This window comes from Haemaphysalis longicornis, unplaced genomic scaffold (genome assembly GCF_048455015.1).
Source record: "Haemaphysalis longicornis isolate Haplotype H1 unplaced genomic scaffold, Haemaphysalis longicornis Haplotype H1 scaffold_4, whole genome shotgun sequence".
In the NCBI taxonomy this organism is placed as follows: domain Eukaryota; kingdom Metazoa; phylum Arthropoda; class Arachnida; order Ixodida; family Ixodidae; genus Haemaphysalis; species Haemaphysalis longicornis.
This window is the reverse complement of record NW_027526361.1, coordinates 133,784,133-133,812,065: the sequence shown is the minus strand read 5'-3', so window position 1 is coordinate 133,812,065 and position 27,933 is coordinate 133,784,133. Positions and strand designations below refer to the sequence as shown.

Sequence of the window (27,933 nt, the reverse complement as noted above, 5' to 3'; positions counted from 1 at the left end):
AAATGTTTGTACTTTTCCACCACCATATAGGCACCATACGCAAACAGCAGACATATACTTGTATGTACAGTTTAGACCATCTATAACGTTACCGCTTACACTGCAGGGCTGGATATAGCGCGGGTTTTTGTGACCACCAGTATGCCTCCCAGAGAGCTCAGTGCATAAGCATGCTGCTTAAAACACGGTTGCCCAAAGCATAATACTGCTTATAGTGCAGTTTTTTTGTAATCCACTGATTGGCTGGCACAGCTGGGGCATCAGTGTGAGTTGTGAGAAAGACCAAAAAGACGGAATCAGCCATGTGAGGCCGCACGCACTCCCTGCTCTCCTTCAACTCTTTCATTACGGCGCCATAGGCCATCGGACACGGAGTTCCGATGATTTCAAACGTCCCGCGAAAGCTAAAAACGCCGCCTGACAGACAACTAACGCCATCTGGCGTATTTATTGACAACTCATTTTTCGATTTTATTATGTTTTGTTGATATTTCGCGTGCAGAGACCGCGCCAAGAGTGAAATTTGAACCCGCGATAGTGGTGAGTTGCGTGAAAACGGCGTCCATCGGACACGGAGTTCTGATGATTTCAAACGTCCCGCGAAAGCTAGAAACGGCGCCTGGAGGACAACATACGCCATCTGGCATATTCATTGACAACCCATTTTTTTATTTTATTATGTTTTGATGATATTTCGCGTGCAGAGACCGCGCCAAAAGCGAAATTTGAACCCGTGATAGTGGCGAGTTGTGTGAAAACCACGTCCGCTGTATTTGGGCTGTATTTGTAAACAAAACGGGCTTCCTATCTGACGACTGCGGCTTTACATATTGATGTGTAAGGCCTGGACAACACGCGGTGGGGATATTTTGCCAAATGCGGCGCGTCATATCGCATTATAACCTTCATGATAGCCTGGCACTCGTGTCAGATTACCGCTACGGAGCGATGCGCGGCACTTCTCAAGAGCGCTGGTTTTTTTTTTCTGGTTTTTTACCACTACAGTGAAAAGGATTTTGTGCCAGAACACGAAAAAGTGGGCTTGGATGCATGACCGACTTACACTCGAGTGGCACAGCCGCCAGTTCCGCTAGGTTGACGGACCCACAAAAATACAAAACTTGGTGTACAGCGTTGATATATATACTGAACCATAGCCAAGAAATGTAGAAACAATTTGTATATCTTAGAATTCCTAAAAATAATTTTTAGGCTCATTACAATCGGCTATATATGTTGCGTGTATACTTTTTTGTGCATTTTTTCTGCATATTTGACTAATAAAGTGTAAGTAATTGTACCTTTCACAAAACTGCCATTATGTGTTTGTAAGAGCAATCTATAAGCTACAATTCCATGCATAGCAATGCTAAGTGTGTCCACTAGCTCAAGAGAAAGAAATAGTTTTGTGGAAGCACTCAAAATCTGCCGTTTTTCCGCCGTAACGAAAAGTTAACTTCAACATAGAAAAGGAAAAAATAGGCACCCTTTTAGCTCGCATGTTCCGTTTGCACACACGTGATAACCACAACTGCCCTTGCTTGATGCACCTCAGAAGATAGCGAGCCACCCATCCTTTAAGACCCCCCTCACTGCACATGCGGTTTCCACAACCTGTATGTTGTGTTAACAAGCAATCGCCATCAGCACTGTGGACACAAGGTGGGGTGAAAAAGAAGTCCAGCTTGCATTCTTCTCGCGTTGTCCCGCGACATCCGTTCACAGACGCCAAGACACCCAGCCGTGCTCCCTCAAAACACGAACACAAAGGAAGTTAAAGCCCCACTCGCGGTTTGTTAGAACATGCAGCAACGGCTCATAGGGAAAAAAAATTAAGACGAAATGAAGACCACGCCTCTGTTTTTGAAAGGCCTTCGTCTGAGTGATGATACACAAGGAATGACTGAAAGGTAGATTGACATGTGGTTGGATATGCGCATGTCTTGTTTATAGTGCGGTGCTCCTTATAGTGCAGATTTCTGCAGCTCCCGCAACATGCATTGTAAGTGGTCTACCCTGTACATGCTTATGTATGTTTGCATGTAACGCTGTGAAGCATGCTCCCAATGCTACGTTTTGTCGGGGCGATTGGTAGCGCGCACCTATGGCAATGCTTCGCTCGTTGCCCCAATCAATCTGGGTTGATCCAAATCCCACCTTAAAGGGCTGGTGAAGCACTTTTCGAAAAAAATTAGTTAAGCGCAGTACTTTATGATTTTCACCACGCTGAATTTAAAAAACGTGTTTATTTGATGCGTAAGTGAAGGCAAAGCGCTTTTTTTTGCCAAAATAAATGACCCCTGCCAGAGGGCACGAGCTGAGCTCTGGCAGCCTTTCGCGATTGGCGGGCGGTCGGAGACGTCATATTCGGAAGTGTCAGCGGCGCGCCGGCCGCTCGGTGTACAAGGGCCGTGCGAAAACGTTTAGATCCAGGCCAAAGAAACATGGAAGATGCACACAACCCTTTTTTATTGAGGAATGAGGAGCTGGGGGCAGCTCCATATTTGTTTGAACCCATGGCTTCGCAAAAGCCACCCATGAACCCCGGCGGCACGGACACCACATTGACGGCGGTTAACCCTTCTAATGGTAGCATGCATACTTGCAAACAGTTTAGACCACCCAATGAGGGAAGCTTTTTGTTCGGTTCGGTGTCCACATGAGGCAGCTGTGGCCACACGTTATCCATCATAACGTGTGGGTTCGAGCTAGTTGGAACTCCATCATCGACACCTTTAGGCATGCTAAATATCTGGACGACGGACGTGGACGATAGGTTCTCATTTCTGGTCTTCATGTCTTTCGTCTAAATATTTTTTGCACTATGATGATGATGTTAGGTTTTCTTGGCGCAAGTGCATCAAGGCCAAAGAGCGCCAGTACTATGGTGAGGCTTATTCAAGTGGGAATATAAAGTACAGAATATATAATAAAACGCATCTCAAATTTCTGTTAAAAAAAGAATTGGTGTAGAGGGCCAAGTAAAAACATTTGTCACTACGACAGGAATTTTCAATGTGCACCCCTTGCCACCGTCTTTGCGGTAGCAATGAGTGGCCCTACCGGGTTCTAGCGTGCGATGGTGGCTCGGCTCACGGGTGATATGACACATACCTTAAAAAATCTACGTCTGAGAGGTAGTTAAAAACACGGTTCACAGAGAAAAGTGGCTCGTCTGATAAAAACAGCGATGGGTGTTGAGGGATCATGTGTGTGTACAATTCTGGAAAATGAAACTTTCTTTGCGGTTCAAGTAGTTTGCATTCTACCAGTACGTGAATGACTGATAGCGAACCTCCACACCTCAAGCAGCGTGGCTGTTTTGTTCCTTTCAATAGGTACGCATGTGTAGCATGGGTATGGCCTATGCGCAGTCTACAGAGAGTAACCTCTGTGATCCTGTCCCATTTTTCAGGGATCGATCTACCTAACTTGGGTTTTACCATGTGCAATTTGTTTGCTATTTGCTTATTCCAATCTTCCTGCCATTGGTCGTGCAGCCTCTTACGTACGTACGCTTTAAGATCCTCGTACGGGATGCTTTGAATATCTAGGTCACTCCGAAGAGCTGCAGTTACAGCATTCCTGTCTGCTTGCTCATTTCCGGCTATGCCGCAGTGACCTGGGACCCAACAGACTGTGATTTCAAGTTTTTGTTTGTGGGCTGAGCACAGTAGTTTTAGCAATTGATTAAAGACTGGATTTTTTTGTAACTTTCCTGATGCTAAAGCCTGCACAGCACTTTGAGAATCAGTGAATATCACTGACTTTTGGACATTGTTCTCAATAATATATTCTACAGCCAATACAAGGCCGCGTGTTTCAGCAGTGAATATAGATGTGGCTTCAGGCATAGTCTTTGACGTGGAAAAGTTTGGACCATGTGCAGCACATGATACTGCACCAGCTGACTTGAAAGCATCTGTGTAGAACTCAGATGCTCTGTACTTGTTCTGCAAAAAAAAAAAAAAAAAAAAAAAAAAAAAACACACGCTGCATAATTAATTTCTTTGAAGCGGTTCTTTTGTCAATCTTCATAAAAGAGACATCATAAGAGATAGGGCAGAGATCCCATGGAGGGACAAAGTCAGCAAAGCTGGTTTTCTGAGCGTCAGTGAAGGATATTCCCAGGCCTGTGGCCAGTGCCCTCACCGACAGAAGAAATGGCTCAGCCATGGCAGGTCGCTTTTCAAAAAGCTTGATTGCCTGGTTACCTAGAGTGCTGTTCGGGTGTCCGGTCAAGGATGTCACTTTTAGAGCATAATTCAGCCCAGTGTACTTCCGCTGTGTTTCAAGAGACCACTGATTGGCTTCCACATACAGGCTGATTGGCTTCCACAACAGGGCTTGTTCAGAAAGCGCCTGTAGCCAGACGAAGGCCAAGATGGTAGACAGGGTCTAACATCTTTAGTGCTGTTCTCGCGGCAGATTGATAAACAAGACACCCGTAGTCGATGCGGGACCTCACAAGGCCATTGAATAAGGCCAATAGGCACTTTGTGTCAGTACCCCAAGACTGGTGTGAGAGGACTTTCAGGATCCTGACTGTATCCAAACATTTAACTTTAAGGCGTTTGAGGTGTGCAATGAATGAAAGTTTGTCATCAAGCACAACCCCCAGGAACTTGTGCTCCTTTTTTACTGCTATGGGTGTTTCATTGAGCTTAATAACAGGATCTTGGTGGATACCACGCTGCCTAGAGAAGACCACAGACGTGCTTTTTTCTGGGTTAAAACAGAAGCCATTCTCATCTGCCCATTTTGTAAGTTTGTTTGCAGCTAGTTGGATTTGCCTCTCACAAATGGACATATTACATGATTTAAAGGCAATGTGCACATCATCAACATATAGTGAGTAGGATATGGAGCGAGGCAGTGCAGTTCCTAAGGAATTCATCTTAACAATAAAAAGGGTGCAGCTGAGCACACCACCCTGCGGCACTCCATTTTGTTGGACGAACATCTTCAAGAGGACATTTCCAACCCTAACCTGAAAGGTGCGATCCGAAAGGTAATCTTTCAAATTGTTCAGCATGTTTTCACAAACTCCAAGGCGGCGCAATCACAAAGAATACCGTAACGCCAGGCTGTGTCGTAAGCTTTCTGGAGGTCAAAGAAAACTGATAAACAATGCTGCTTATGAACAAATGCATCCCTGATGTAGGATTCAATAGCCACTAGGTGGTCTGCTGTAGATCTACCAGAGCGAAAACCTGCCTGGCGATTGTCTATAATACCATGGTACTCAAGAAAATAGATAAGGCGATGGTTAATCATTTTTTCGGAGACGTTGCATAAGCAACTGGTTAAAGCGACCGGTCTGAAACTAGTTGCAAGTGATGGATCTTTCCCCTCCTTTAGAATCGGCACCACAATAGCTTCTTTCCACACTTTTGGAAATTGCCCTGCACGCCAGATCTTGTTAAACAACAGTAAGAGCGCTTCTAGCGTGTCGTCGTGCAGGTGCTTAATCATGGTGTATGTTATTCGGTCTCGACCTGGTGATGATTTACCACAAGTAGTGAGCGCAACTTTAAGCTCCTGCATAGTGAAGGGGCAATTATACCCTACCTCAGACTGCCGTTTGTCACGTACAATCTTCCGTTCCTCTGCATTCTTGTGCCTCAGGAAGTTATTTGAATAGTGAGCTGAGCTTGATGCATACTCAAAATGCTTGCCTAGGGCATTCGCTTGGTCTTGTAAAGTGTCTCCACTTGTGCTGACCAAAGGGTGCGTAAGAGTGTTACTTCCTCGGAGTGCTTTAATTCTCCTCCATACTTTCCGCGTGTCAATATATGATGTGATTGATGACACAAAACGATTCCAGCTTTCTCTTTTCGCAATACGCCGTATCCGTCTGCCATTGGCCTTTGCCCGCTTGAAAAGTAGCAAGTTTTCAGTCGTTGGGCACCTACGGAAGACACCCCATGCCTTATTCTGTTCCTTACAGGCCTGCTTGCAATCATCATTCCCCCAAGGTTTTGGCTTAGCAACCCTACTAGAAGAAGTCTGGGGGATAGACTTCAGCGCAGCTTCAATTACATGGGTGGTCAGAGTCTCAGCAGCTTCATCAATACCAAGGTTGTCTATAAGTGTATAGTGACACTCAGAGAGCTCTTTGAATTTTTTCCAGTCAGCGGCCTCCTCCTTGAACTTTTGTGGGCATGGAGTGTTGTCTTGTTTATTGTCTAAAAGCTTGAGGCTTACTGGAAAGTGGTCACTTACGTACAGGTTATTAATGACCTTCCACTGGAGTGCTGGAAACATAACTGGAGAGGCTATGGCGAGATCTATGCAGGAGTACGTGGCATGTGTTGTGTTATAATATGTTGGGTATCTCTTGTTAAGTATGCACACTCCAGATGATAGCAGAAACTTTTCAACAAGGCGTCCTCTAACATCCGTGCGTGCAGAACCCCAGAGTGGGTGGTGAGCATTATCCCCAACTAGCAGATACGGCTCTGGCAGCTGATCAACTAATGTTTCAAACTCCATAGTAAAAAGCCCGTGGTCTGGAGGTATGTACAGTGAACATACTGTTACCAGTTTATTAGAGATAATGGCTCGTATGGCTACAGCCTCTAAACTGGTCTGTAGTGGTAAGAACTGGCATGGCACTGATTTTTGCACGATAATCGCAACTCCTCCAAAGGGGTGCATGCAGCCATTCCTGTCTTTCCTAAATACAGAGTAGTTCTTTAAGAAGTTTGTTTGGTTCATCCTCAAGTGCGTCTCCTGGAGACACATAATACTTATTTGGTGTTGTGACAGCAATTCATAGATATCGTCCAAGTTGTTCAGGAGGCCTCTGCAGTTCCATTGAACTACATTATCAGCTACCATCAGCTTATGCTGAACAAGGATTAAGGAAGTGCCATGCTGTCACCCTCCCAGGCTCAAGACACCTTCCCAGGAGCCGTGACCCTAGGTGGCTTTTGCTTTGAACGGTCAAGCAGGGTTCGTACGGGCTTCAAAAGCAAAAATTCAAGGGTTTTCAAGGACTTTCAAGGACCAGAAAACACATTTTCAAGGTCCCCATCTTATGTTTTATCTGGGATTATTTGTAACTTTTTCAACACAATGCAAAATTTCGTTATTGCCCAATACCTAAGCACATTAGTGCACATTTAGATAGGCACTAACGGGTTCTTGAATGCTCCCCCAGCTTTATTTTTTATTTAAGAGTTGGTATTTAGAGGTTCTTGTTTTTTCTTGGTGTTTTGCTGAGGCTTTTTGATTTCAAAACTTCATTCATTAATGATGCCTGCATCTCCTGCTTTGTCAGCAAGAGTATCAGCTGAAATTAACTCAGCAAGTGTTGCTGCAAGGCAGGATGAACTATGTACACATCCACCATTTGCACGTAAAAGCAAACGCAGATGGAGCGTATGAGGCACAGCAAACACGCAATGAGCGGCCGTCCACAGACTAGATGGAACATGCAAGATAGGGAACAGAACCCGGGTTTCACTGGATTGTATCGTGAGATGGATTTTATTTAGGAGTGCTGCTCCCAATGTTGCCTCATAATAATGAGAATCCACCAAACTCGTAATTTCACGCAATACACTGAAACTTGATTGTTACAATGTTTCTTTACATTTTTAACACCTAAAATTCACGACAAACACTTTAAATTCTTGTGAAAAGATAGGGCCATTGGTTCTCTCCAAAAAAATCAAGGGTTTTCAAGGACCATTTAAAAATTCCAGGACTTTCCAGGCCTTGAAATTGACACTTCTAAATTCAAGGGTTTTCAAGGTTTTCAAGGACCTGTGCGAACCCTGTCAAGCGATGTGCCGCGCCCTCTCGGCGTACCGCGCAACGGAGAACTTGGCGTTGTGTCCATGGCTTCTTGCGAAGCCTCGACAGCAAGGCTAGGCTGGCTGGTTGCGGCAGCCTGCCTCTCAGCAGGGACCGGCACTGCAGTGCCAGCAAGGGGCCTAGCGTTGGCATCAAGGGGTGCTGGGGCAGCCCTTGTTGCTTCTTTTGCGGCATGTGCAGTGGCCTCAGCCACCGGCACTGAGGGAGCTTGGGGTGTCCCTTGGGGCCTCGCTGGGAGGGTTCCAAGGGGAACTCAAACCGAGTGTAGCGCCGCCCCCCGTCGCGCTACATCGGCAAAGCTAGTGTGTGTCAGGAACAGTCTCTGTCGTGCTTCCCTAAAGGTAATGTTTTCCTTATACTTCAGAGCAATTATTTCTTTTTCTTTCTTCCATTGCGGGCACAAGCGCGAGTACGCGGCGTGCTCTCCCTTGCAGTTTACACAGTGGAGTGGAGCTTCACAGGTGTCATACGAGTGGTCGGGGAGGCATGGACATGCTGCCTTGCCTCGGCAGCTCAATGAACCATGGCCAAATCTTTGGCATTTATAGCAGCGTCGGGGGTTTGGAATATACAAACGCACAGGGATTTTAACGTAGCCTGCCTCGACAGACTCGGGCAGTACACTGGTCGAGAATATGAGGATTACATGCTTGGTCGAAATTTCCTACCCATCTCTACGTATTTTGATTCGTTGAACATTCACAACATTCTGGCCCTCGAACCCTTCCAGGAGTTCTTGCTCAGACAAGTTCAGAAAGTCTTCATCAGAGATAACACCTCTGGTAGTGTTCATGGATCGGTGGGGACTGATGCTCACAGGATTGTCGCCAACAGTGGTTATTTTCGTCAACTTGGCACACTGAGCTGCATCTTGTACTTCTAGGAGAAGGTCACCGCTTCCCAACTTGCTTACTTTATAACCGCCGCCTAGCTCATTCGTTAGAACTTTGGCTACCAAGAATGGTGACAGACGTCTCATTGACAAGCCTTCTTTTTCACAGTGCATGACGTGGAACTTTAGGAAATTTTCTTACTTTTTAGGAGTGAAAAACTGCTGGACTGCTTCGTTGCGTCCCCGTTTTGGAGGACGATCATGGGATGCAGAAAATCTTGTTGCCGTAACAAGTGCAATCAATTCAGCAGCTATGCTCGCCGCCCACCACCGAGCCCAACCTGGGAACGCGCTAGATGCGCGTTAGCCATACATAGCTGCTATAACCCTATTTAAGTCCTCAAGGTTGATTCCTTACCCAGGGTTAACCCTCGCTGCCTGGAAATGTGTGGAAATGAGGAAAAGAAAAGATGACAGGATAGGGGTAGCAAGGAAGACAGGATGGTGAAAGAGCTGAGAGGGAGGGAGGAAAAGGCGACTGGCTGGTTCCCCCCGGGCGAGTCAGACAGGGGGCACCGTCTGCGAGAAGCAGGTGCCAAAGTGGCGTGTTGCCCCTACCGGGGGGCCGTGAAGGTCCAAAACAACCCCGGCTTTGGCTCAGCCACCAGGATTCCCTTTTCCCCGGACACGGCTCAGCCACGCACAGCCGGGGCGTGGGTGGGTCCAACCCACATGTGCGCGGGTCCGTGGTGTTGCAAGTCACCAAGTGCCTACGGCAGTAGGCACCCCTGCGGAGCTCGGGACCGTGGTGGCGCTACTCACCAAAACACCTTGAGTACACAAGGTGCCCCCTGGGGATATTTTTTGCACCAAAAGGTGTCGATCATGTTATTCACTTCGTTCACAGATATTTTAGTCCTGTACATGCAAGATGCAACCAATTTTGTTATCTAAACAAGGTCACACTAATCAAATGATCTAATACTAATGAGTGCCGAAAACGATAGCTCACTATACATAGAAGACAAAAACAGGGATGCACAACTAAGTCTCCAAACAGCAAGTTCTGGCCAACTGTTATATGCCATCTCTCATTGCCTGTGCAAATTGTTTTGAAGCCCCAGGAGGTTTAGAACCACTCTACCAGTCAGCAACAGTAGGATGCTTTCACAGCACTTTTATACAATACACTTTAGAAGCAAAACTGTGCCGCTGTAGTCGTATCGTCATGTACAGCCTCCCAAATTTTTAACAATATAGCGACGACCGACCGTCATGTCAGCGCCTTATCAGGGTGTTCACCGGCGAGATATGGGAGAGTACACGCACGCGCACGGAACTATCTGTGGTGGGAGCGTCGTCTGCTCTGCTGTTCTCCTCAGGGCAACACACCCCCAGTTTTTCTTATCTCACAAGGTCATTTCGCTACCGCCAAAGGTAACTAGTAAGCAGCGTCGGGCACAAGTTTTTATTTTTATCAGATTTGTTATTTATCGCATTATATAGCGCAGCGGTCTAAGGCCATTTCGGCCATAAAACCGGTCCTGTTCTACTTTTATTTATTTATCTTTTCAGTGGCATTCCTCACGCTGTGCGGAACAAGTAATACGGAAAAAAAAAAAAAAAAAAAAATCAAAAGTGCATGCTTTTCAAATAACCACGGTTTCTCGTGAGCAAAGTCATTCGGATGCAGAGGCAGGGGGTGTACCACTCTCAAGGAAACGGCATAGCAGACGACACGCATACAGCAGGTAGTCCTATGCGCGTGCGCGTAGTCTCACCTATTTCGCTGCTGAACACCGTGATAAGGCGCTGACATGCCGATCGGTCGTCGCTCCCGCTACATTATTAAAAATTTGGGAACGTGTACGCTTTGTTTTGAACGAACTAGCTGCCTGAGAGCTCACCTTAGCCCATTTTACTACTGAATAAACCAGGCAATTTAACCGCACTTCCTAGTAATAATTGAACTTCAAGCACGCGTCACCACCGTACGCCGCGTTGCGACGTCCCGTCCAGATGGGATGGAGCGCTGCGGGTTACCCTTCCGTCCAGACGGAATACAACTGAGAGCTTAGCGTTCCGTCCAGACGGAGCCAGCGTGAAATTTGTAAAGTTCCGTCCAGACGAAACTAAAGCCGGCTGATTAGACCACGACCGGCTATATTTTGTACAAAATATAGCCGGTCCATCACCTCCTGTATTTTTACAATGCCAAACGCATCGCGCGCTTTCCAATGGGAGTGACTGGTACGCCTCCAGTGCTTAGATTTCACAAGGTGGGGCCCTGAGCTGAACCGGGATCACGAAACCGTAACTAATTTCGAGAGTGGCTTGTGCCTGGTTGCCAAAGCAACCTATGTTTGAGATCATCGAAGGAGGGGGCGCCCCCGCCAGTGTCAGAAAACTCGGGCTCGCGGCAGAGCACGTTTTGCCAACGTTGCCGCCTTCCACCACGTGTCGTGCCGGGATGAACCGGTCACGTGACTAAAGCGCTGGGAAGGCTACAGATTGGGGGAGAGTGGCCAGAGTAGGAGGAGAGGGCTTGGTTGGCCGGTCCGGGCTGATGCGTTTGGCATTGTAAAAATACAGGAGGCGATGGCCGGTCGTGGATTAGACGCCATCTTGAGTGTTCATATTTGGTGTAGGGGTTGCGCCTCGGATAATGGCACTATTGTACCGGGTTCGATTCCCACCGGACACGCTTTTTTTCTTTTTTTTTGCGTGGTTGTGCCAGCGTTTTGTAACAGTTAACTTGGCGCCCACTTTACAATTGACGCGGTGAGAGCGGTCGGTCTAAATTTTGTACTCAACAGAGCCAAGGCCGACGTAGCCATTGCTAGTTACGCCCAATCTCCTGTAATTAATACCAGTGATTAACAGTGAATCAGGCTAGTCAGTGAGCGGAAGCGGTTTGGCCGGTTGGGTAAAAATAAAAAAAAGACTGCTCTCAACGCAAGTTGTGTTTCCTCTGGACGGAACTTTAGTGACAGTTGCCTTTCCGTCTGGACGGAACTCGACACTTTTCTCTTCGCGTTCCGTCCAGACGGAATGGCAACTGTCACTAAAGTTCTGTCCAGAGGAAACATAACTCGCGTTGAGAGAAGTCTTTTTATAATCTTTACGCAACCGGCCAAACCAATTCCGCTCACTGACTAGCCTGATTGACTGTTAATCACTCGTAATAATTACAGGAGATCGGGCGTAACTAGCAATGGCAACGTCGGCCTTGGCTCTGTTGAGTACAAAATTTAGACCGACCGCTCTCACCGCGTCAATTGTAACGTGGGCGCGAAGTTAGCTGGTACACATCTTCTGAGTGTGTTCTGAGTGTCTTCTTTTGCGCTGTAGAATCGTGTGAGTCAGCCTCATAATGTTTGATCCATTGATGTTATTTTTACTATACTTTTTTTTCCCCATTGTACACATCTCCCTTTTCTATCCTTTCCCTTGTTTCTTCTGTGCACCACGCTGAAGGCGTCATGCTGTTTGTGGGCACTTATCTAAATAAATAAATAAAATAATAAATAAAAAAGTAAAAGTAATAAATAAAAGCGCTGGCACAACCACGCAAAAAAAAAAAAAAGCGGTTCCGGGGGGAATCGAACCCGGTACGATAGCGCCATTATCGGAGGCGCAACCCCTACACCAAATATAAACACTCAAGATGGCGTCTAATCAGCCGGTTTTATTTTCGTCTGGACGGAACTGTACAAATTTCACGCCGGCTCCGTCTGGACGGAACGCTAAGCTCTCAGTTGTATTCCGTCTGGACGGAAGGGTAACCCGCAGCGCTCCGTTCCGCCTAGACGGAACGCTAGCCACAGAAGCGATCAGCGACCATCCTAGCCTCGCGGCGCTGAAGCTGCCACTCGGTCTGCTCTGCTCGGAGTTCTCAAACAGTTCGTGAGTGCCACTCAGTGGTTCGCTCGCGTGCATTAGCTCAAAAACGCTCCGTCACATTACTTCAAGTGCTGCTTAGAAGCCCTGGCGAGTTGGTGGTTGCTACGGAAGAGCTTGGCCGCGGCCGGCGCCGGCGACGGTCTCGCGTACGCCAATGTTGCCGGAATGAAATGGCCTTCATCATCTATAACGGCACAAACTCCTTGCCACTTACCTCCCGCTTTTTTCGCTTCTCGAAAGCTGCTCTCGGTAGCGGCGAAGCTCCCTCCGCAGCGTACGTTGTCGGAACAGCGCCGGGTCTCAGGCGGGTGCCCTTCACCGGAATGTTATTTTCACGCATTAGTGAAAGGCTGCGTTCATAGGCGCTGTCGGGAAAATGATCAGAGCAGATCTGGCTGTTTTTAGTTGGACTAAAGCCTTGTCGCTTGCACGCTGCCGTCCACTGGGCCGCAAGCCGAGGGTCCTTGGGGAAGCTGTGAAACACGACGGCATTTCGTCCGCCCGTGTTCGTGCAGCCGTACATAGCACAGTACGACGGCATGGCGCACAGCCGGTGGCGTCAGAGTGAACGCGTTGTGTTGTGGCGAGAGATATACGTGAAGACACAAGACAAAGATCAGTAACGATTAGACTACACGTCTATCCAACTTGGAGCCTCGATCAGAGAGGCTGGGAAACGGCGACGGGACGGAGCACACCGCTCCGCTGGTCGTCTTCCGAATATGACGCTACTTCCGGTCGCGGCCTCTGGGTTTCTCGCTCTTCCGGCGGCACAGTAGCGAGCGGTGGGCGCGGCGTCGGGTCAACTTTATCGACGAATATCTGTCCCCAAGCGAGGTATGACGAAATTTTTTTTACAGTCATAACCTATCCAACATACTACAGTAGAATCTCGTTACAACGAACTTCGCGGGACCGCGGTATTTAATTCGTTATTTTGAAATATCGCAGTACTGAAAAACCATTATTTTCATGTCGGTAATGTAACACAACAACAAAAATTACGTACCTTTGCTGCAGGTGCGAGTGTTGATACGCAAATAACAAGCAAAAACGCTGGGAACAGTCTGATTACAATTTATTGCTTAAAGAAATCTGTTATCTTCTTCTGGCGAGTAGACGACAGACGCTGAAGGACGAACGACTCCACATCCTCGACCTTCTTGTGAACGTCATCGGGAACATCTTCACAGTGCCCGAGGAATAAACAGATCTTCTCGATCGAAACAAGAGCATCAGAGCTAGAAACAGTCGCTTCCTCTTCGTGCGTTGATACGGTGCCGGCATCTTCCGCATCATCTTCATCATCGCACTGTTCTTGCCCACGCACTTGGTTGACGATATCTTCGGTGGTGAGCTCCGCGGATGTAGCCGCCGCACTGTCGCAGTCAACGTAATCATCGAAGGTCACCGCGGTGTCAAGGGGGAGCTTCTCCGTAAGCTCATCCCAAAGTTCTGGGTTGAGCTCCTCTCTGTCCTCGCTCTCTTGTGGCACAGGTGAAGTCTTGAAAAGGCCAGCCCTTCGCCAGCAGTTGCTGATGGTGCTTGCCTTCACGCTCCACCACGACCCCATGAGCATTTCTGCCGCTTGACGAATGTTGACCTCTGTGGGCAGCTTGAGTCGGATGTTAATCAGGAGACGCTGCACAAGAAGTCGCCTAGTCGCACAGAAGTCGCACAGGAAGTCGCCTCCTGGAAGTCGCCCAGCCGCAGGCGTTTTCTTGAGGGTGACAGCTGAGACTCTTGATGCAGCTTCATGATCTTGTCGCAATCTTTGAGTATTGTCGCGACTGTTGACGGCGCTATATCACGCTCCCTGCACAAGTCGACTTGCTTTTTTCCATTGCTCAGCTCCGTCAGAATGTCCACTTTTTCTTTGAGCGAAAACTGGCGCCGCTTCTGTTTAACACGGGGTCCAGAAGAACTCATTGTCGGCCAACAGAATGCACAACACAATCACGGCGCAGATACTTTGCAGCTCCAGCTGACATCTACAAACGTGCTCACACTAGGCGTACGACGTAGTGTACGCACTCATCAGGCCGGTAGTGACGCCGCTCGCGATGATGCCGATGCTGCTTGGACTGTATCCATTGAAACGGGTTTCCCCAGCTCTTACCTTCTGCTGCTGATGATGATGGTAGGTGAAAGCTTCAAAGATTTGACACCGAAAGTTCAGTGGAAGTTCGTAATAACGAAGCGTAATAACGATCGCGAGTAAAAATTACCTACGTTATTCTGAAATATTCGGTATTCTGAAATTCGTAGTACTGAAATTTTTTTAATGAGATAAAACGCGCTAACAAGACGAGGACGAAGAGAGTATACACAAGCACAAGCGCGAACTTTCAACAGAATGTATTTCGGAAAGAACCCCTTTTATACACTTGCTCACACCACAAGGAAGTATCGCGCATGCGCACGTTTACACATCTCGTAAAAAACAAATTCCTTGTGGTGTGAGCAAGTGTATAAAAGGGGTTCTTTCCGAAATACATTCTGTTGAAAGTTCGCGCTTGTGCTTGTGTATACTCTCTTCGTCCTCGTCTTGTTAGCGCGTTTTATCTCATTATGTGTCACCAACAGGCCCAAACCTCGTCCCTCTTGAAATTTTTTTACATATAGAGTATAAACGTTTTGGCGGGGATTTTCAAAAAATTCGTAAATCTGAAAAATTTGTTAATTTGATGTTCGTAGTAACGAGATTTTACTGTAATTGCAAAAAACAAACATTTACCCGCTTTCAAAACCACTTCACCAGCCCTTTAAGCACAGGTGGCTCAGCAGGGCCACATGCTGGCCCACTCCAATGCTTTGCCTGCTGCAGTGAAGAGGCACGGACAATTTGGGATTCCACGGCACTAGGCCTGTCTCAAACGCAACACTACCCCAAATGCCCCACTCTGCTACAAGGACTGGGGTAGGCCACAGGGTTGACACAAGCACACGAGGGGTGCGTTCATCTCCAAGGCGGCCACGGTGGGTTGTTATTAAGTACAATCCCTTAACCATGTGGCCTCGAGCCACTCGATAACCGTGTGTGTGTATGATCCCTGCAGGTTTTGACTTGGCGCCACTGTTTTCTTCCGCCTCTTCACGTTCATGGTGGAACCTGACAGCAATTTATGGAGGAGGTGGAGGAGGTATACCACTGTGATGCAAGGTCCTGAATGAAAAGGCAGTACAGTAAAACCTCGTTACAAGAGACGCTCAAGAGACCCGGGAAACATGTCTCTTGTAAACAAGGTCTCTTGAACGCTATGTTGCTAACATGGCAAACATAGGAAAACCAACCAAACCGTCCTCATTCAAATGTCTCTTATAACCAAGTGTCTCTTGTAACCAAGTGTCTCTACAGTAAAAGTTTAAAATTTTCCACTTTCAATTATCAGGACAGCGAAATAGTCACAGAAATTGCCATCCCATTCGAAAATAGCCCGGATTCATAAAATCAAGGCCGTAATAAGTTGACTGGCATTAAAAAACAAAAACCAGATGGGAACGACTAATGAGGGAAACTTCATACTTGTCAAACAAAATCAATTAATAAAAATGAAATAGGTCATTTAGGTTGTCATCACAGCGTGCCTAACCGACACGATCTGTTGAAGGCAACAACTAATCAAATGTCATTGCCATCACTGCACCTAGCCCACTACCCCCACCCTCCGTGTGTATGCAGTACTGGGAGAAGACTAGCATTTTGTGATCTTACCTGGTTTGACGGTCGCCGTCTTTTTGACCCACGTTTCGTATCCTGCTGCTTGGCTCGATGAGCGGGTCCTCCTTTCGCGCTGACTGCTGGCGATCCCTGCAGGTTTTGACTTGGCGCCACTGTTTTCTTCCGCCTCTTCACGTTCATGGTGGAACCTGCATTTCACATACGGTTTGTTGACCATATTACAATTCTAAAAGAAGCACTTTACGCACTTGCCAGCAGTAGACAGATGAATGAAAAATAGGTCGCGCGTGCTTTGGAAGAAATCTTGCTTGTATATGCCAGCAGGCCATAACACTCATTTTGCAATCCCTATTTTATTTCTTATCGGTGCTCTTGGAAGTTAAGCGCACTATGATAACAACCGACATGACCTGCCCTGTTTTTATTAATAGCTCCCATTTGACAAATAATGTTTCACCTAATATTCATTGCTCTGTGCTATGTTTAAAATTTTGCAATGCCAATAAATTATTACAGCCTCAGCTTCATAAATCCCACTTATGCTCCAACAAGATGGAACTTATTTGGAACCCCCTCCCTTGTCTTGATGCATAAACGAAAAACTTTTGACCCCTTATTCTGCGCAGGACAGCATGGGTGTCACTAGAGATTTTTTCATATAAACAGGGTGTCGGTATGTATATAATTATTAACGACACCATGAGAGCGACATGAATGTCAACAACTTCATACACACCCCTATGAATAATGTTTAGCCGATTAGCTGCAATGAAGACCCAGACTTTTTACTCCGGGTCTCCCCGGAGGTCACTGAAAAGGCAGTCGCTGCTGGCAACTCAGTAAGTGCTTGCGAAGGAAGGCTTTGCTGCTCCTGCCGCCGTATGCGTCCTTCATCATTTTATTTCTCCAGTTCTTTTAACACTTTCGTTAAACTTAAATGTCTCCCTTTCTTGTTTTCGTCACTCAGCTTCTTCCACCTCGAACTCTCTCTATCCGTTCTACATACAGAATAAAGAAGGATAAGAGAGGGTCCCCAATTATATCTGTGTAATCATGCTTCCGCTCTATTACTGCACTCTTCAGCACAGCAGCTTGAAGACGATTATTTGAGCAAGAAAACCGTTTTTCTCTTGTTATGCGACAAAAAAGAAAATCCCAAGAACATCTGAAGAGGACAATCGCGGCTGTCTTCTGCCGCAATACCTGACCACCTGATTCAGCACCCTTTCCCATGCCACCTATAGCTACTGCTGAGGCCTCACTGAGGATTTTTCTTCAGCCCAGCGATGCTAACGTACAAACCTGCATAAAATGTTCCCGATACTTTTCACACTGACTTCATCCACGTTCTCCCTAATGTTGGCCCCTTCACCTATAAGGCCATGCAATCTATCTGTACAAAAAGCGAGCTCCTTTGCAGCTCCAGAACTTCCCCCTCTCCCCATACATGCCCTCAATCTTTGCCACACTGTGGGCAGGATTGTCTCCAACTGCCCTTCTGTCAGCCATTTTGACAAATCCCCACTTCTACCTAAGTGCGCGATTTATAAACTGATATTCTGGGAGACCGCGAAAGTTCTCATGGGAATTGTGCAAACTAGTTGCAGGACCATAAAGCCAATTCGCCCCTCCACTGAGGTTAGAGAAAGAATGAAACCTCCACATACCCACATAGTGTGAAAAGTGATGTGTAAGAACACCGACAAACGGGCTGCCATTTGGAACATCATCAGCATAAAAAGAAAAAAAAACAGTGAAGATAAACGTAGGCGAGAGTAAAGGGAAATACATTGGCTTCCATGTCTTCCCTTTCACTCAGCCCTTTTTAATGCTACTTGATAATGCAGCATGAAAAAGTCTGCGATAAGAGCAAAATATGGGTGTACAATTGGTTTCAATACTGCCGTGCCTTCAGCAGGTACACTTACAGAGAGGTTAATGGGCCACAAAAACACATTGCAAACGGTACACACACAAAAAAATCAAATCCACTTTCTTCAGAGCAAGATGGTTAAAACTCTAGGTTCAGACTCTGGTTTTGGTGCCCCAATAGTACACCCGGCCAATGAGGCGCACCATAATAGAGCGCCAAACGATAGGCTCGAAGCTCTATGAGGTACTTCCAACACACGGCACAAACCTTGTGCACGTGGCATTTTCATTTAATGCCTCAATGGAAAAAACACAAACAAAAAGACACATCACGTTCATAAGTTGTCTCCCATACAACCTGAGTCAAAGTACAAAATCCAAACTGCTTCGACCGTGTCGAAATGGCAAACATGTCGGCGTCATAACGCAACGGATGCAGCTGTTCGATTCCGACCACGGTGAGGGTTTTCTCTCGAGGCACTTGATGCACCTTCATTTATTACCATCGTCATTTTGTAAAGCCTACTGAGTAAAGTTGCCTTTCCTGCAGTGCGTTTTGGCCCGACATTAAACACCATCAGCGAGGCATAGACAGCTTCGCTTTAAAATGCATCCTGCGACACTACAAAGCCAACCAGCGCTCTTTTCGGTTTTTCATTGCATGTTTCCTCCCGTCATTTGGGCCTTGATGCAAATGGGCTACAGGGCTCACCACAGTGGAAGGTTAATTTAGACTGTCTGGGGTTTGTCAACATGCACCAATGATGATGTGCAAATACACTTGTTTTCTGCCTCCATCAAACGAAAGTAATTGACTAAGTACTTCGCTCTCGAATCAATTGTACTTCACACGTGGTGACACGTCGGTTTAGCCACCACGGGTGGTCTTTCCATGGTTTCGGTTTTTAGAGGGACTCTGCGATGCTTCCAATAAACGCTTTCACTCTTTTCTTCGTGCATAGAAGCACTGTCAAAGCTATACAGTTGAACCTCATTATAACGAACACTGATATAGCGAATTATCGGCTATAGCGAACTAAATACAAACTTTGGTTGGTCACACTTTATTTCAATGACACTTACTCTTTTATAATGAAACTGAAACCGTGAGAGCCGTGCGCGATATCGGATATAACGAAGAAATATTTGACCAGGAGTTTGAGAAGCTACTTGACAAAAAAAAAAAAAAAAAACGTCCAAAACAGTTGAAGAATAAAGGTCCTTTGTTCGCAGACACTGTGGAAAACTCCATCCTGCTCAGTGCTGCGAGTAGCCACCAGACAAAGATCACATCCTTCATCAAATAAATAAGGACGCAGGCCTGTTTTGTCAAGTGAACTTTGTTCTGTTGTAATTCCCCGTACTCATGCTCTGGTTCACTGAGGTTGAAATGAAACAAGGAGAAAGGTAAGGGTTGCCTTGTTTATACAGCTGAACCTCGTTATAAGAGACACTGATGTAAGAGACAAATGGGTATAAGAGACACTATTCACCCACATGTTTGGCTGCCCTATCTTTCCCATTAAATCGACCTCTTTTATAACAGACATTGGATGTAGAAGATTGGTTATAAGGGACAAGTCATCCTTGAAGTTTAATCAATAATCTCGCTTGTAACAGACATTTTGACTTCAGATGCAGTGCCACCAGTCATTAATTGCAGTTGCTTCCATTGTGGAAACACAGGTGGACGACAGACAGGTGCAGTCGCTATTTATAAGCTATGAAATGACAATGAGAAGCCCTGCCAATGGAAATGCAACTGACAGAAGTAGTTGAAGCTTACTGCCATTCATTGGATGGAGCGCGATCACACATGCGGGTTCTCCTACTCGCGTAGCTCCCAATCAAGAAGCACTGCAGACGTTTGAGTCCTGCAAGCGTAATGAATAGCCTGAGCACACAGCGGAAGAAGCTGTGCGCTCTGGCTATTCATCAGGCTTGTGAACTCAACATCTACGATTCATCTTCCACAAACAGAGAAAGGAAAAAAAGCTTGTAGAATCGGTTGTAAAAAACAGTGCAAATAGTCATGAAGCACACAAAGATTCAGAAGATTCAGAACAGTTTCACAAATTCTGGGGGCCAAACATAAATTAGAATGAATGTTCTGAAACATGCTGTAGCGTTCTTTTGAGCTTATTTTAGTTATACGGTGCCCACATTGAACTAGGGTCTGATTAGTAAGTGAAAACATGGTACCCTGCTTATAAGAGACATCTCGTATAAGAGACAGAAACTGCTCCCCGGTACGTGTCTCTTATAAAGGGGTTCAACTGTAGTGGATTCGAGGCCTAAAAAATACATTTCGATTTGTTAGAGCCGATTTTGACCTGTACTGTTACAACGAATATCGGATGTAATGAACTAATTTGCTTTCCCGATACTACTGCATTATAACGAGGTTCAACTGTAGTTATCAATAGGGCAGAGCGGCATAGTGTGATTTGCTCGTCACAACGGAACTATCCGTTCTGCTTCTGCTTTGCTTTGTGGCTTTCTTCTAAAGTGGCTACCGAATGCGTTCGTTGCTGCAACTGAAAGGACGCGGCCAATTGCTGAAATGACGTAATTCAAGTGCTCAAAGAATGCCAAGACTCGGGGAAGAGATAAAAATCTTTTGAGCAGGTGTTCACGTTATCCAATGAGCAAAGAGCAGTAATCTTTGGCAGAGATACTTCGTGACCACCTATTCTAAGCACTGGACATGTTGGTTGACTACGTTCTGAAAGCATTTAAAATTTGAAATGAAGTTGAAAAAAGTGTTGCAGGGTCCCTTTAATTGTTAACCCATGGTAACAGTACCATTCGCGCACACTACTTTGCTCATTTTGCTGACAATAAAATCTGTGCGCAAAAAAATAATGTGGAGCAAAGATTACAAATTCACAGATGAAATGAAGGACTCTGCCATAATAACACTGCTACAACAGACTCCACTGATCATGTGTGGTTACCCCGTTGGTCTTTAGCGAGTGCAGCGTTGCTGTGCTTCTCCCCATCGGCCCGCTTACCACCCAGGTCACTCATGGCCTTTTCTTCGGAAACAGCGTCTCCTGTAAGGAATTTTTTTTTAAACATTAACAGATTTGCGATGCTGAGACACTGTGTTATATAGCAGCCCATTGAATGCGACTGAAGCGGTACATATTGACAGTTGGCCCCATAAGCTAGGCTGCGATAAAAATGAAAGCTTGTCAGTGCACATACAATAGTGGAAAAAGTGCGATGTCTCGGTCATTACCGCACTTTCTCTGAAGCAGTACACATGACCTTCAGGTGGTCCTACACTAATCCACGTAGTTGAAGCCATGTAGAAACTCAATTCCTTTCCCCTTTGCTAACCAGCACCAAACAGCCGTTGTAACCAGTATACGAACAACATTATATATACACATACAGTAAAGCGTCGTTGCAAGATGTAGACACTGTTACGAGAGACAATTAGTTATAAGAGACATTTGAATGAAAACGGTTCGGTTGGCTCCCAAATGATCGCCATGTTAGCAACTTCGCATAGAAGAGGCCTTGGTTACAAGAGACAAGTTTCCAGTGTCCCTTCAGTGTCTCTTGTAACGAGGTTTTACTGTAAAATTACTCCCTACTAAGTCAAGAAGGCCGCATGAAATATTTTATCAGAGTTCTTCTTTACATTCATTTTGGATCATGCCTGCTTCACCCCACCAAAAAAAAAAAGAAAAAAAGTCGATGTTGTAACAAATACACATCATTTGTTTTCTCGCTGCAGAAGAAATGACTGTGCCACACTCACAAGCATAGCTGACTCCTTACTCCTCAAAAAATGGCTTTCTAATCTGGTTTAGTTGTTCTCCATATATTGTTTGCACCGTTTTGCTCTCACACCATAGCAAATTTACATATCTGCCCCCACGTGTGCCCCTTCTGGAATGCGCCTATTGTTTCTTTTTCTGCCCCTCCCCTCCATAATGTACTTGAATGCACCCTGAAGGTTACAATGATAATAAATAAGCAGATATAGGCTAGCTACCATGCACAGCAGTGGTGCAACACTAAAGACAGTCAACTATTCTAACCCTACCAGCTTAGCATTACCCTTTGTCAGTTATCGTAAACCTATTGGGTGATATGAGGCTACACACAGCCAGCTGTACCAAAGTAACGAATATAAATTGTAATGGCTGTCAAAGACTTCCACAGTAAGTGTCATTTCATACACCGAAACAAAGCAAAAACAACCACATAATCGGTAACAACCTGAAAACAATCAAACAACTGCCAGAACGATTGATATTCTGGTGAAAGAATATATGGCTAGTATGTGCTGCTGCCGGTAGAACCGGGGCCCTGACAAACACGGTGAAGCAGAAGGCTTTCTTTTTTTTTTTTTTTTAATGAGCACAAGCTACAAATTTGAAGTCAGCGTGCGTCCACTACGCAAAGTGCGCCTTCAACATCCACCTTCTCGTGCCCGATTCCCTTAATCACAGCTCAATGAAAACTGATGACGGGTGATGGCTTGGGCAGGCATGCAGGGCAAGGTGGCCTTTCGATGGATTAGTGAAAGTACTAATACCAGAGAAATTATCGAAACAAGACTTACTCAAGTTTTTGGTAGGTGGTCAAAATTTGTTCGTGCGCGTTTCCATTATTCTCAAGAAGTGTGCATGCAGTTTCTTTGCAGGGAACCCAATCGGATAGTGAAATGCATTTCACCCGTAATTAGTACACTACGGTGGAGCATGACACTAACCCTAGCAACTGTCGTTGAATCAGAGGATCTGAGCAACATCTTCGCCATTTTTTATCATCACTTCAAGACCCCGCTGTAGGTAATAGTGGTCTCTAAAATGTCGAGATCTGGTGCTACAGACTTGCCAAGTTTTCATCACTATGAAAGAATTGGCAAATAACTGCTTAAAAGGCTGAGGTAGCTCATACAGCTTTTGAAAAATGCAATGGTTTTATTATCACCCATGTCCGGGCATTACTGCCATCTGCTGGCTGTGTCGCTACCAGATACCTGTTTCGGCCTCATGCAGTCAGGCCAAACCCAAGAAAAGAGCACCTCATTCTCAATCTGGCATTTGTTTGGGCCAGCAGACTGACAGCAGATGAGCTGCTGCTGACGATTGGTACGATAACGATTTTGGGAGAGCCCTGGCTGCAACTAAAAAGGAACACACACACGCGCATAACAAAGAAGACAGCGCATGACAGCTCTGCCCTAGACTGGCGGCTACACATAATGATACATAATTATCCAGATAAGAAGCATACACTGCTAAAGGTGGGTTAAAGTCCCTCTGTATCCAAAAGTGGCACTGTTGGCAGGAGAGCCTGATGCAGTAAGATTAAACTAACCATTTTAAAATGCATTCAAGGTAGTGTTATTTTACCTCAAGAAATGGGTCAGTGCAACTTCCTCTGCATGTACTGACCTCCTAGCAATTTGCATGTATGTAGCCAAAGGGACAAGGTACGTCGTGTGTCAACAGACAACGCACACCAAAAGCTTTTCGCGGTGGCACTTCAGGGGCTAGCCACAGAACAGGGAGGCTAGCTTACCTCGCTAACCGAAGCTGTGGGGAAGAGCATTATTATTGGCACTAAAGTGGCGAATAACGGATCTCTATGACTAAACGAGTTCCCGTTCATCCTCTGCCGTGGCAGCTTATGCGAACGGCATTCGCACACACACAGCGCGGAATCAGTTACAGCACTTGAACGATGTCAATGCTTCGCGCGCTTTCATACCAGCGTTTAGCCGGTATCAATCATTAGTCCCGGAGTCGCCACGGCATGAGATGCAATCCGGTGTTCGTTTTTGAGATTACCCTCGCACTATACGCGGTACCCAAAACGATACCCGTCCGGCTACTTACGTTTTTGCTCCTGTACCGCTGTTACCGCTGTCACACGATCCCGCGCCCCCGCGTTGCCAGCTTCGCTGTATGCGAACACAGTAGGCACGTAGTCTGGGTGGTCCTTAAAGATCGACGGGCGGCCTGCATTTCGCGGAAGCTCGATGTCACACTGACAGGATCGTTACAACGTACGCTATGGAAATCAGGCACCTTTAATGAAATGTGCACCGCAGATGCGAGAGTGACGGTTCGGCTGCCACGGAGTTCCGTCCGGATTCACCCGCTTCACGGCGGCTATCCAAGCTGCTCTTCGGCCGGGATAGGTTTTCTCCGATGGAAATCTAAAGAAACTGGAGTTCCCTTTTCCGTAGTAGTAGTTTGTGCAACCGATCGCAACGCAGTTCACTGGCATAATCTCATGGCGCACGTTCTGTCTTCCAAGCTCAGAGCCGCTCAGCGGAACGGGCCAATTGTTTTCCAACCAGGTTGAGGGCGCTCGCATCGTGACGTCTCGGCGCATGCGCAGTACCATTCGCGCACTCAAGATTTGGCCACCATACCTGAAGCTCGCTTTTGAAAGCAAAAAATGTACACAAAAAGTTGTGTTCAATTCCCTGTGAGCTCGTCTGACACACACTGGGGCAATTCTGACGTTGAAGTGCACCGTTGCAGAAGTCAGTATGCAAGTTGCGGTCTCATTTGTTCTACAGTTTTATTTTGTATCTTTTAAGGGTTCATATTTTTTTGGAGCTCATGGCAGGACCATCACGTGCTGTACGTCTGCTCTGCTGTTGCACGAAGTGCAGGACGAATTCCGATTTCTTCGAAACAGCAATACAGATGATGCTCCGATATATAGACACGTGGATGGAACAACTCCGAAAGGGCATAAAAACCACCACGAAAAAGCTTGATCAGGACATCCCATCCCTAACCATTGATGCCAGGCTTGCCCACCTCTGGGAGGCCTACAAAAGCATCCAGAAGTGCTGGCGCAGACAAAAACACAACCGCAAGCTTAAGTTGCACATGGCCTCACTGGAAAGGGAAATAGCAGCACACGCCACCGAGCTCGCGCGAGTCCAATGGAACCAAATTTGCGACCAGCTTCAAGGAAATCTAGGGATGAAGAAAACATGGCAGCTTCGACACCTCATCGATCCTAACCACAGCAAAGCTGAACAGAGAAACCGTCTAACACAGGTCATACATAATTAACCAGGATCCGATACAGAACTCCTTGACAAAATTCGTGACACATATTTGCCCCCGAGTCCTAGCCCCAAGCTCCCAAATTACACAGGCCTCCCAAATTTTGAAATGGACCGAGACATCTCGGAAGCGAAGCTCAGGGCGGCCATCACAAAGCTTCGCACCAGCTCAGCTCCTGGCCCCGATGGCGTAACTAATAAAGCACTCCACAATCTGGATGACAAATCGATTGCATCCCTAACGCATTACATGAACGAGTGCTGGAGATCAGGCACCCCACCTCGGTCGTGGAAACATGTCAAGGTAGTTCTGATTCCCAAACCGAACAAACCTCTCGCACTCGAACATCTACACCCTATTTCACTTACATCCTGCCTCGGTAAGCTCATGGAGCACATCATACACACCCGACTGTCAAATCACCTCATAGACACAGAGCAATTCCCCCATACGATGATAGGTTTCCGAGCCGGTTTATCTACACAAGATGTGATGCTCAGACTCCATCATCACGTCATACGACATTCGCCTGACAGGTTAGATTCATCGGCAGTGCTAGCACTAGATCTGACCAAGGCCTTCGACAACGTTGGCCACCAGGCCATTCTCAAAGGCCTGCAATCGATCAATCCTGGAGTGCGCACCTATAACTACATCAAAGACTTTCTCTCAGACAGGACGGCTGTCATACACGTGGGTGACCTCGTAACCCCCATTTTCTTGGTTGGAGGAAGGGGTACTCCTCAAGGAGCTGTTCTTTCCCCACTCTTGTTTAATCTGGCCATCCTAAAAATCCCGAAGAGACTTGTAAAAATTCCGGGTCTCCATCATAACCTGTACGCGGATGACATCACTCTGTGGGCCAACAGAGGTAGCGATGCCCAAATTGAGGATATCTTGCAGATGGGCATCGACATCGTCATAGAGGAAGCTGGCAGAGCGGGACTCTCTTGCTCTCCATCTAAATCCGAGCTGCTTCTACTTCCGTCGCCGACTCAAAGACCACCTCAGAAACCGAACATCGAGGTCCACATAAACGGCAAACCGATCCCAGAGGTCCCGATAATCCGAATCTTCGGACTAAGAATACAAAGCAACCGCAAAAGTGACAGCTTCATAAGCCTAATGAACTGAACCGCGGACCAGACGGACCGACTTGTCCGCGGGGTCACCAACCGCCATAAGGGTATTACCGAAAGCGAAAAAGTTCGCATTCTCCAAGCCTTTGTCATAAGCCGGCTAGTTTACTCCCTCCCTTATCTCCTCTATAAGGCCGACCTTGATAAAATAGACGTGCTAATTAGGCGAACCTATAAATTGGCGCTTCGACTCATTCCCGGTACTTCCACTGCCCGATTGGACGGAATGGGTCTCCACAATACAGCTCAAGAGCTTATTGAAGCCCACTTAACGAGTCAGTATGAGCGACTGGCCCGAACCAGCACGGGAAGGCACATCCTTCAAGAAGTAGGTATCGGTCACCGTACAAGCTTCACGCAACTACATCCCATCTCTGTGTCAATACACTCCCAACTAATAATCAAACCGTTGCACCGCAACAGGGCCGTACCCAGGAATTTTTTTCGGGGGGGGTTATGAATTTTGGGAAGGGGGTATTTTTGCTGAAAGCAACAGTAAGTATTGTTTACGTGCTGCCTGGAAAAGATTTCGGGAGGGGTTCGAACCCCCAAACCCCCCCTGTGGGTACGGCCCTGCACCGCAATATGCACCCTCAGCACCACGTCGCTAGGAGACTAAAGCGAGCGGAAGCACTCCACAAGATGTACGGCAACAATACCCGAGTTGTATATGTCGACGCGGCAGAATACCAATTCCACGACGCATACACGATTGTAGCCGTGAACAATGCCAAGGAACTTCTCAATTCGACCACCGTTCGGTCCCCCCGGCCAGAGAGAGCGGAAGAGGCGGCCATAGCCCTAGCTCTAACACTCGACCCCACGCCCAGCACGATCATTTCCGATTCTAAAACTGCAATTCAAAATTTTTCCACCGGTCACATCTCAGAGCCGGCACTCAAAATTTTGACAGGAAACTCTGCCCGACCCCTAAAACAGCCAGTTCTTCTGACCTGGACGCCCACGCTTTCTTGATACATAGTCACTGATATTCCTCGAAATAAAGTTTATTCTCTCTCTCTCTCTGCAACTGGACAACTGGTTGCATTATGTAACAATAGGCCCCTTCGAAATGAGGCTACGATGTATGCTACATTATACATTACAATTCCCCGCCTGGCACGTTACCCCACCACACAAGAAAGAGACCATATGTCGTCGAAGAAAAATCTCCATGGTGGGAAAGTAGAAAAAATTCCCGTCGACAGACTTGAATCTTGCGACAAAGCCAACTTTCTGGTGATTTCTCTGCAGCTCTTGAAAAAAAAAAAAAATCATACTGAAACGGTTGCAGACACACTTTTCCAAGCCCTATTCCCCACAAACGTTGCTATTCAGACCTTCACTCAAGCCTCTGCCCTTCGTGCAACAGAAGAGCAGACCTACAGCACGTGATGGTCCTGCCATGAGCTCCAAAAAAATACGAACCCTTTAAAGATACCAAATTAAAACTGTAGAACAATCGAAGTCTGTTCTGCTCAGCTCCACACCAGAGCCACAACTCACAGCATTCCGCATGGCCGAAGCCGCCGCAAGAATCCAAGGAATTCTGGCTGACGGATGGAAGCCGTCCAAGTCATCTACCCTTCAGAACCCATCTTGGACATCAAATAAAGTCATCTC

General features: G+C 46.6%; 1 protein-coding gene across 3 annotated transcripts in view; it reads right to left on the bottom strand.

Annotated features, from left to right (window-relative positions):
* The window catches only part of LOC144179395 (uncharacterized), a 36,981-nt gene extending 12,526 nt beyond the window's left edge, over window positions 1-24,455 (bottom strand). The window contains exons 1-4 of one of the 3 annotated variants that reach the window (XM_077707731.1): window positions 24,170-24,455; window positions 23,978-24,100; window positions 21,071-21,169; window positions 16,275-16,429 (exon numbers count right to left, since the gene is read on the bottom strand). In XM_077707731.1, the coding sequence (XP_077563857.1) occupies window positions 16,275-16,429; window positions 21,071-21,169; window positions 23,978-24,100; window positions 24,170-24,371 (579 nt within the window). In that variant the 5' untranslated portion in view covers window positions 24,372-24,455. Of the gene's footprint in view, window positions 1-12,773; window positions 13,252-16,274; window positions 16,430-21,070; window positions 21,170-23,849; window positions 23,869-23,977; window positions 24,101-24,169 lie in introns of those variants that run through there. The other 2 variants (XM_077707733.1, XM_077707732.1) reach the window with 2 other exon arrangements.
* Between the last annotated feature and the right edge of the window lie 3,478 nt (window positions 24,456-27,933).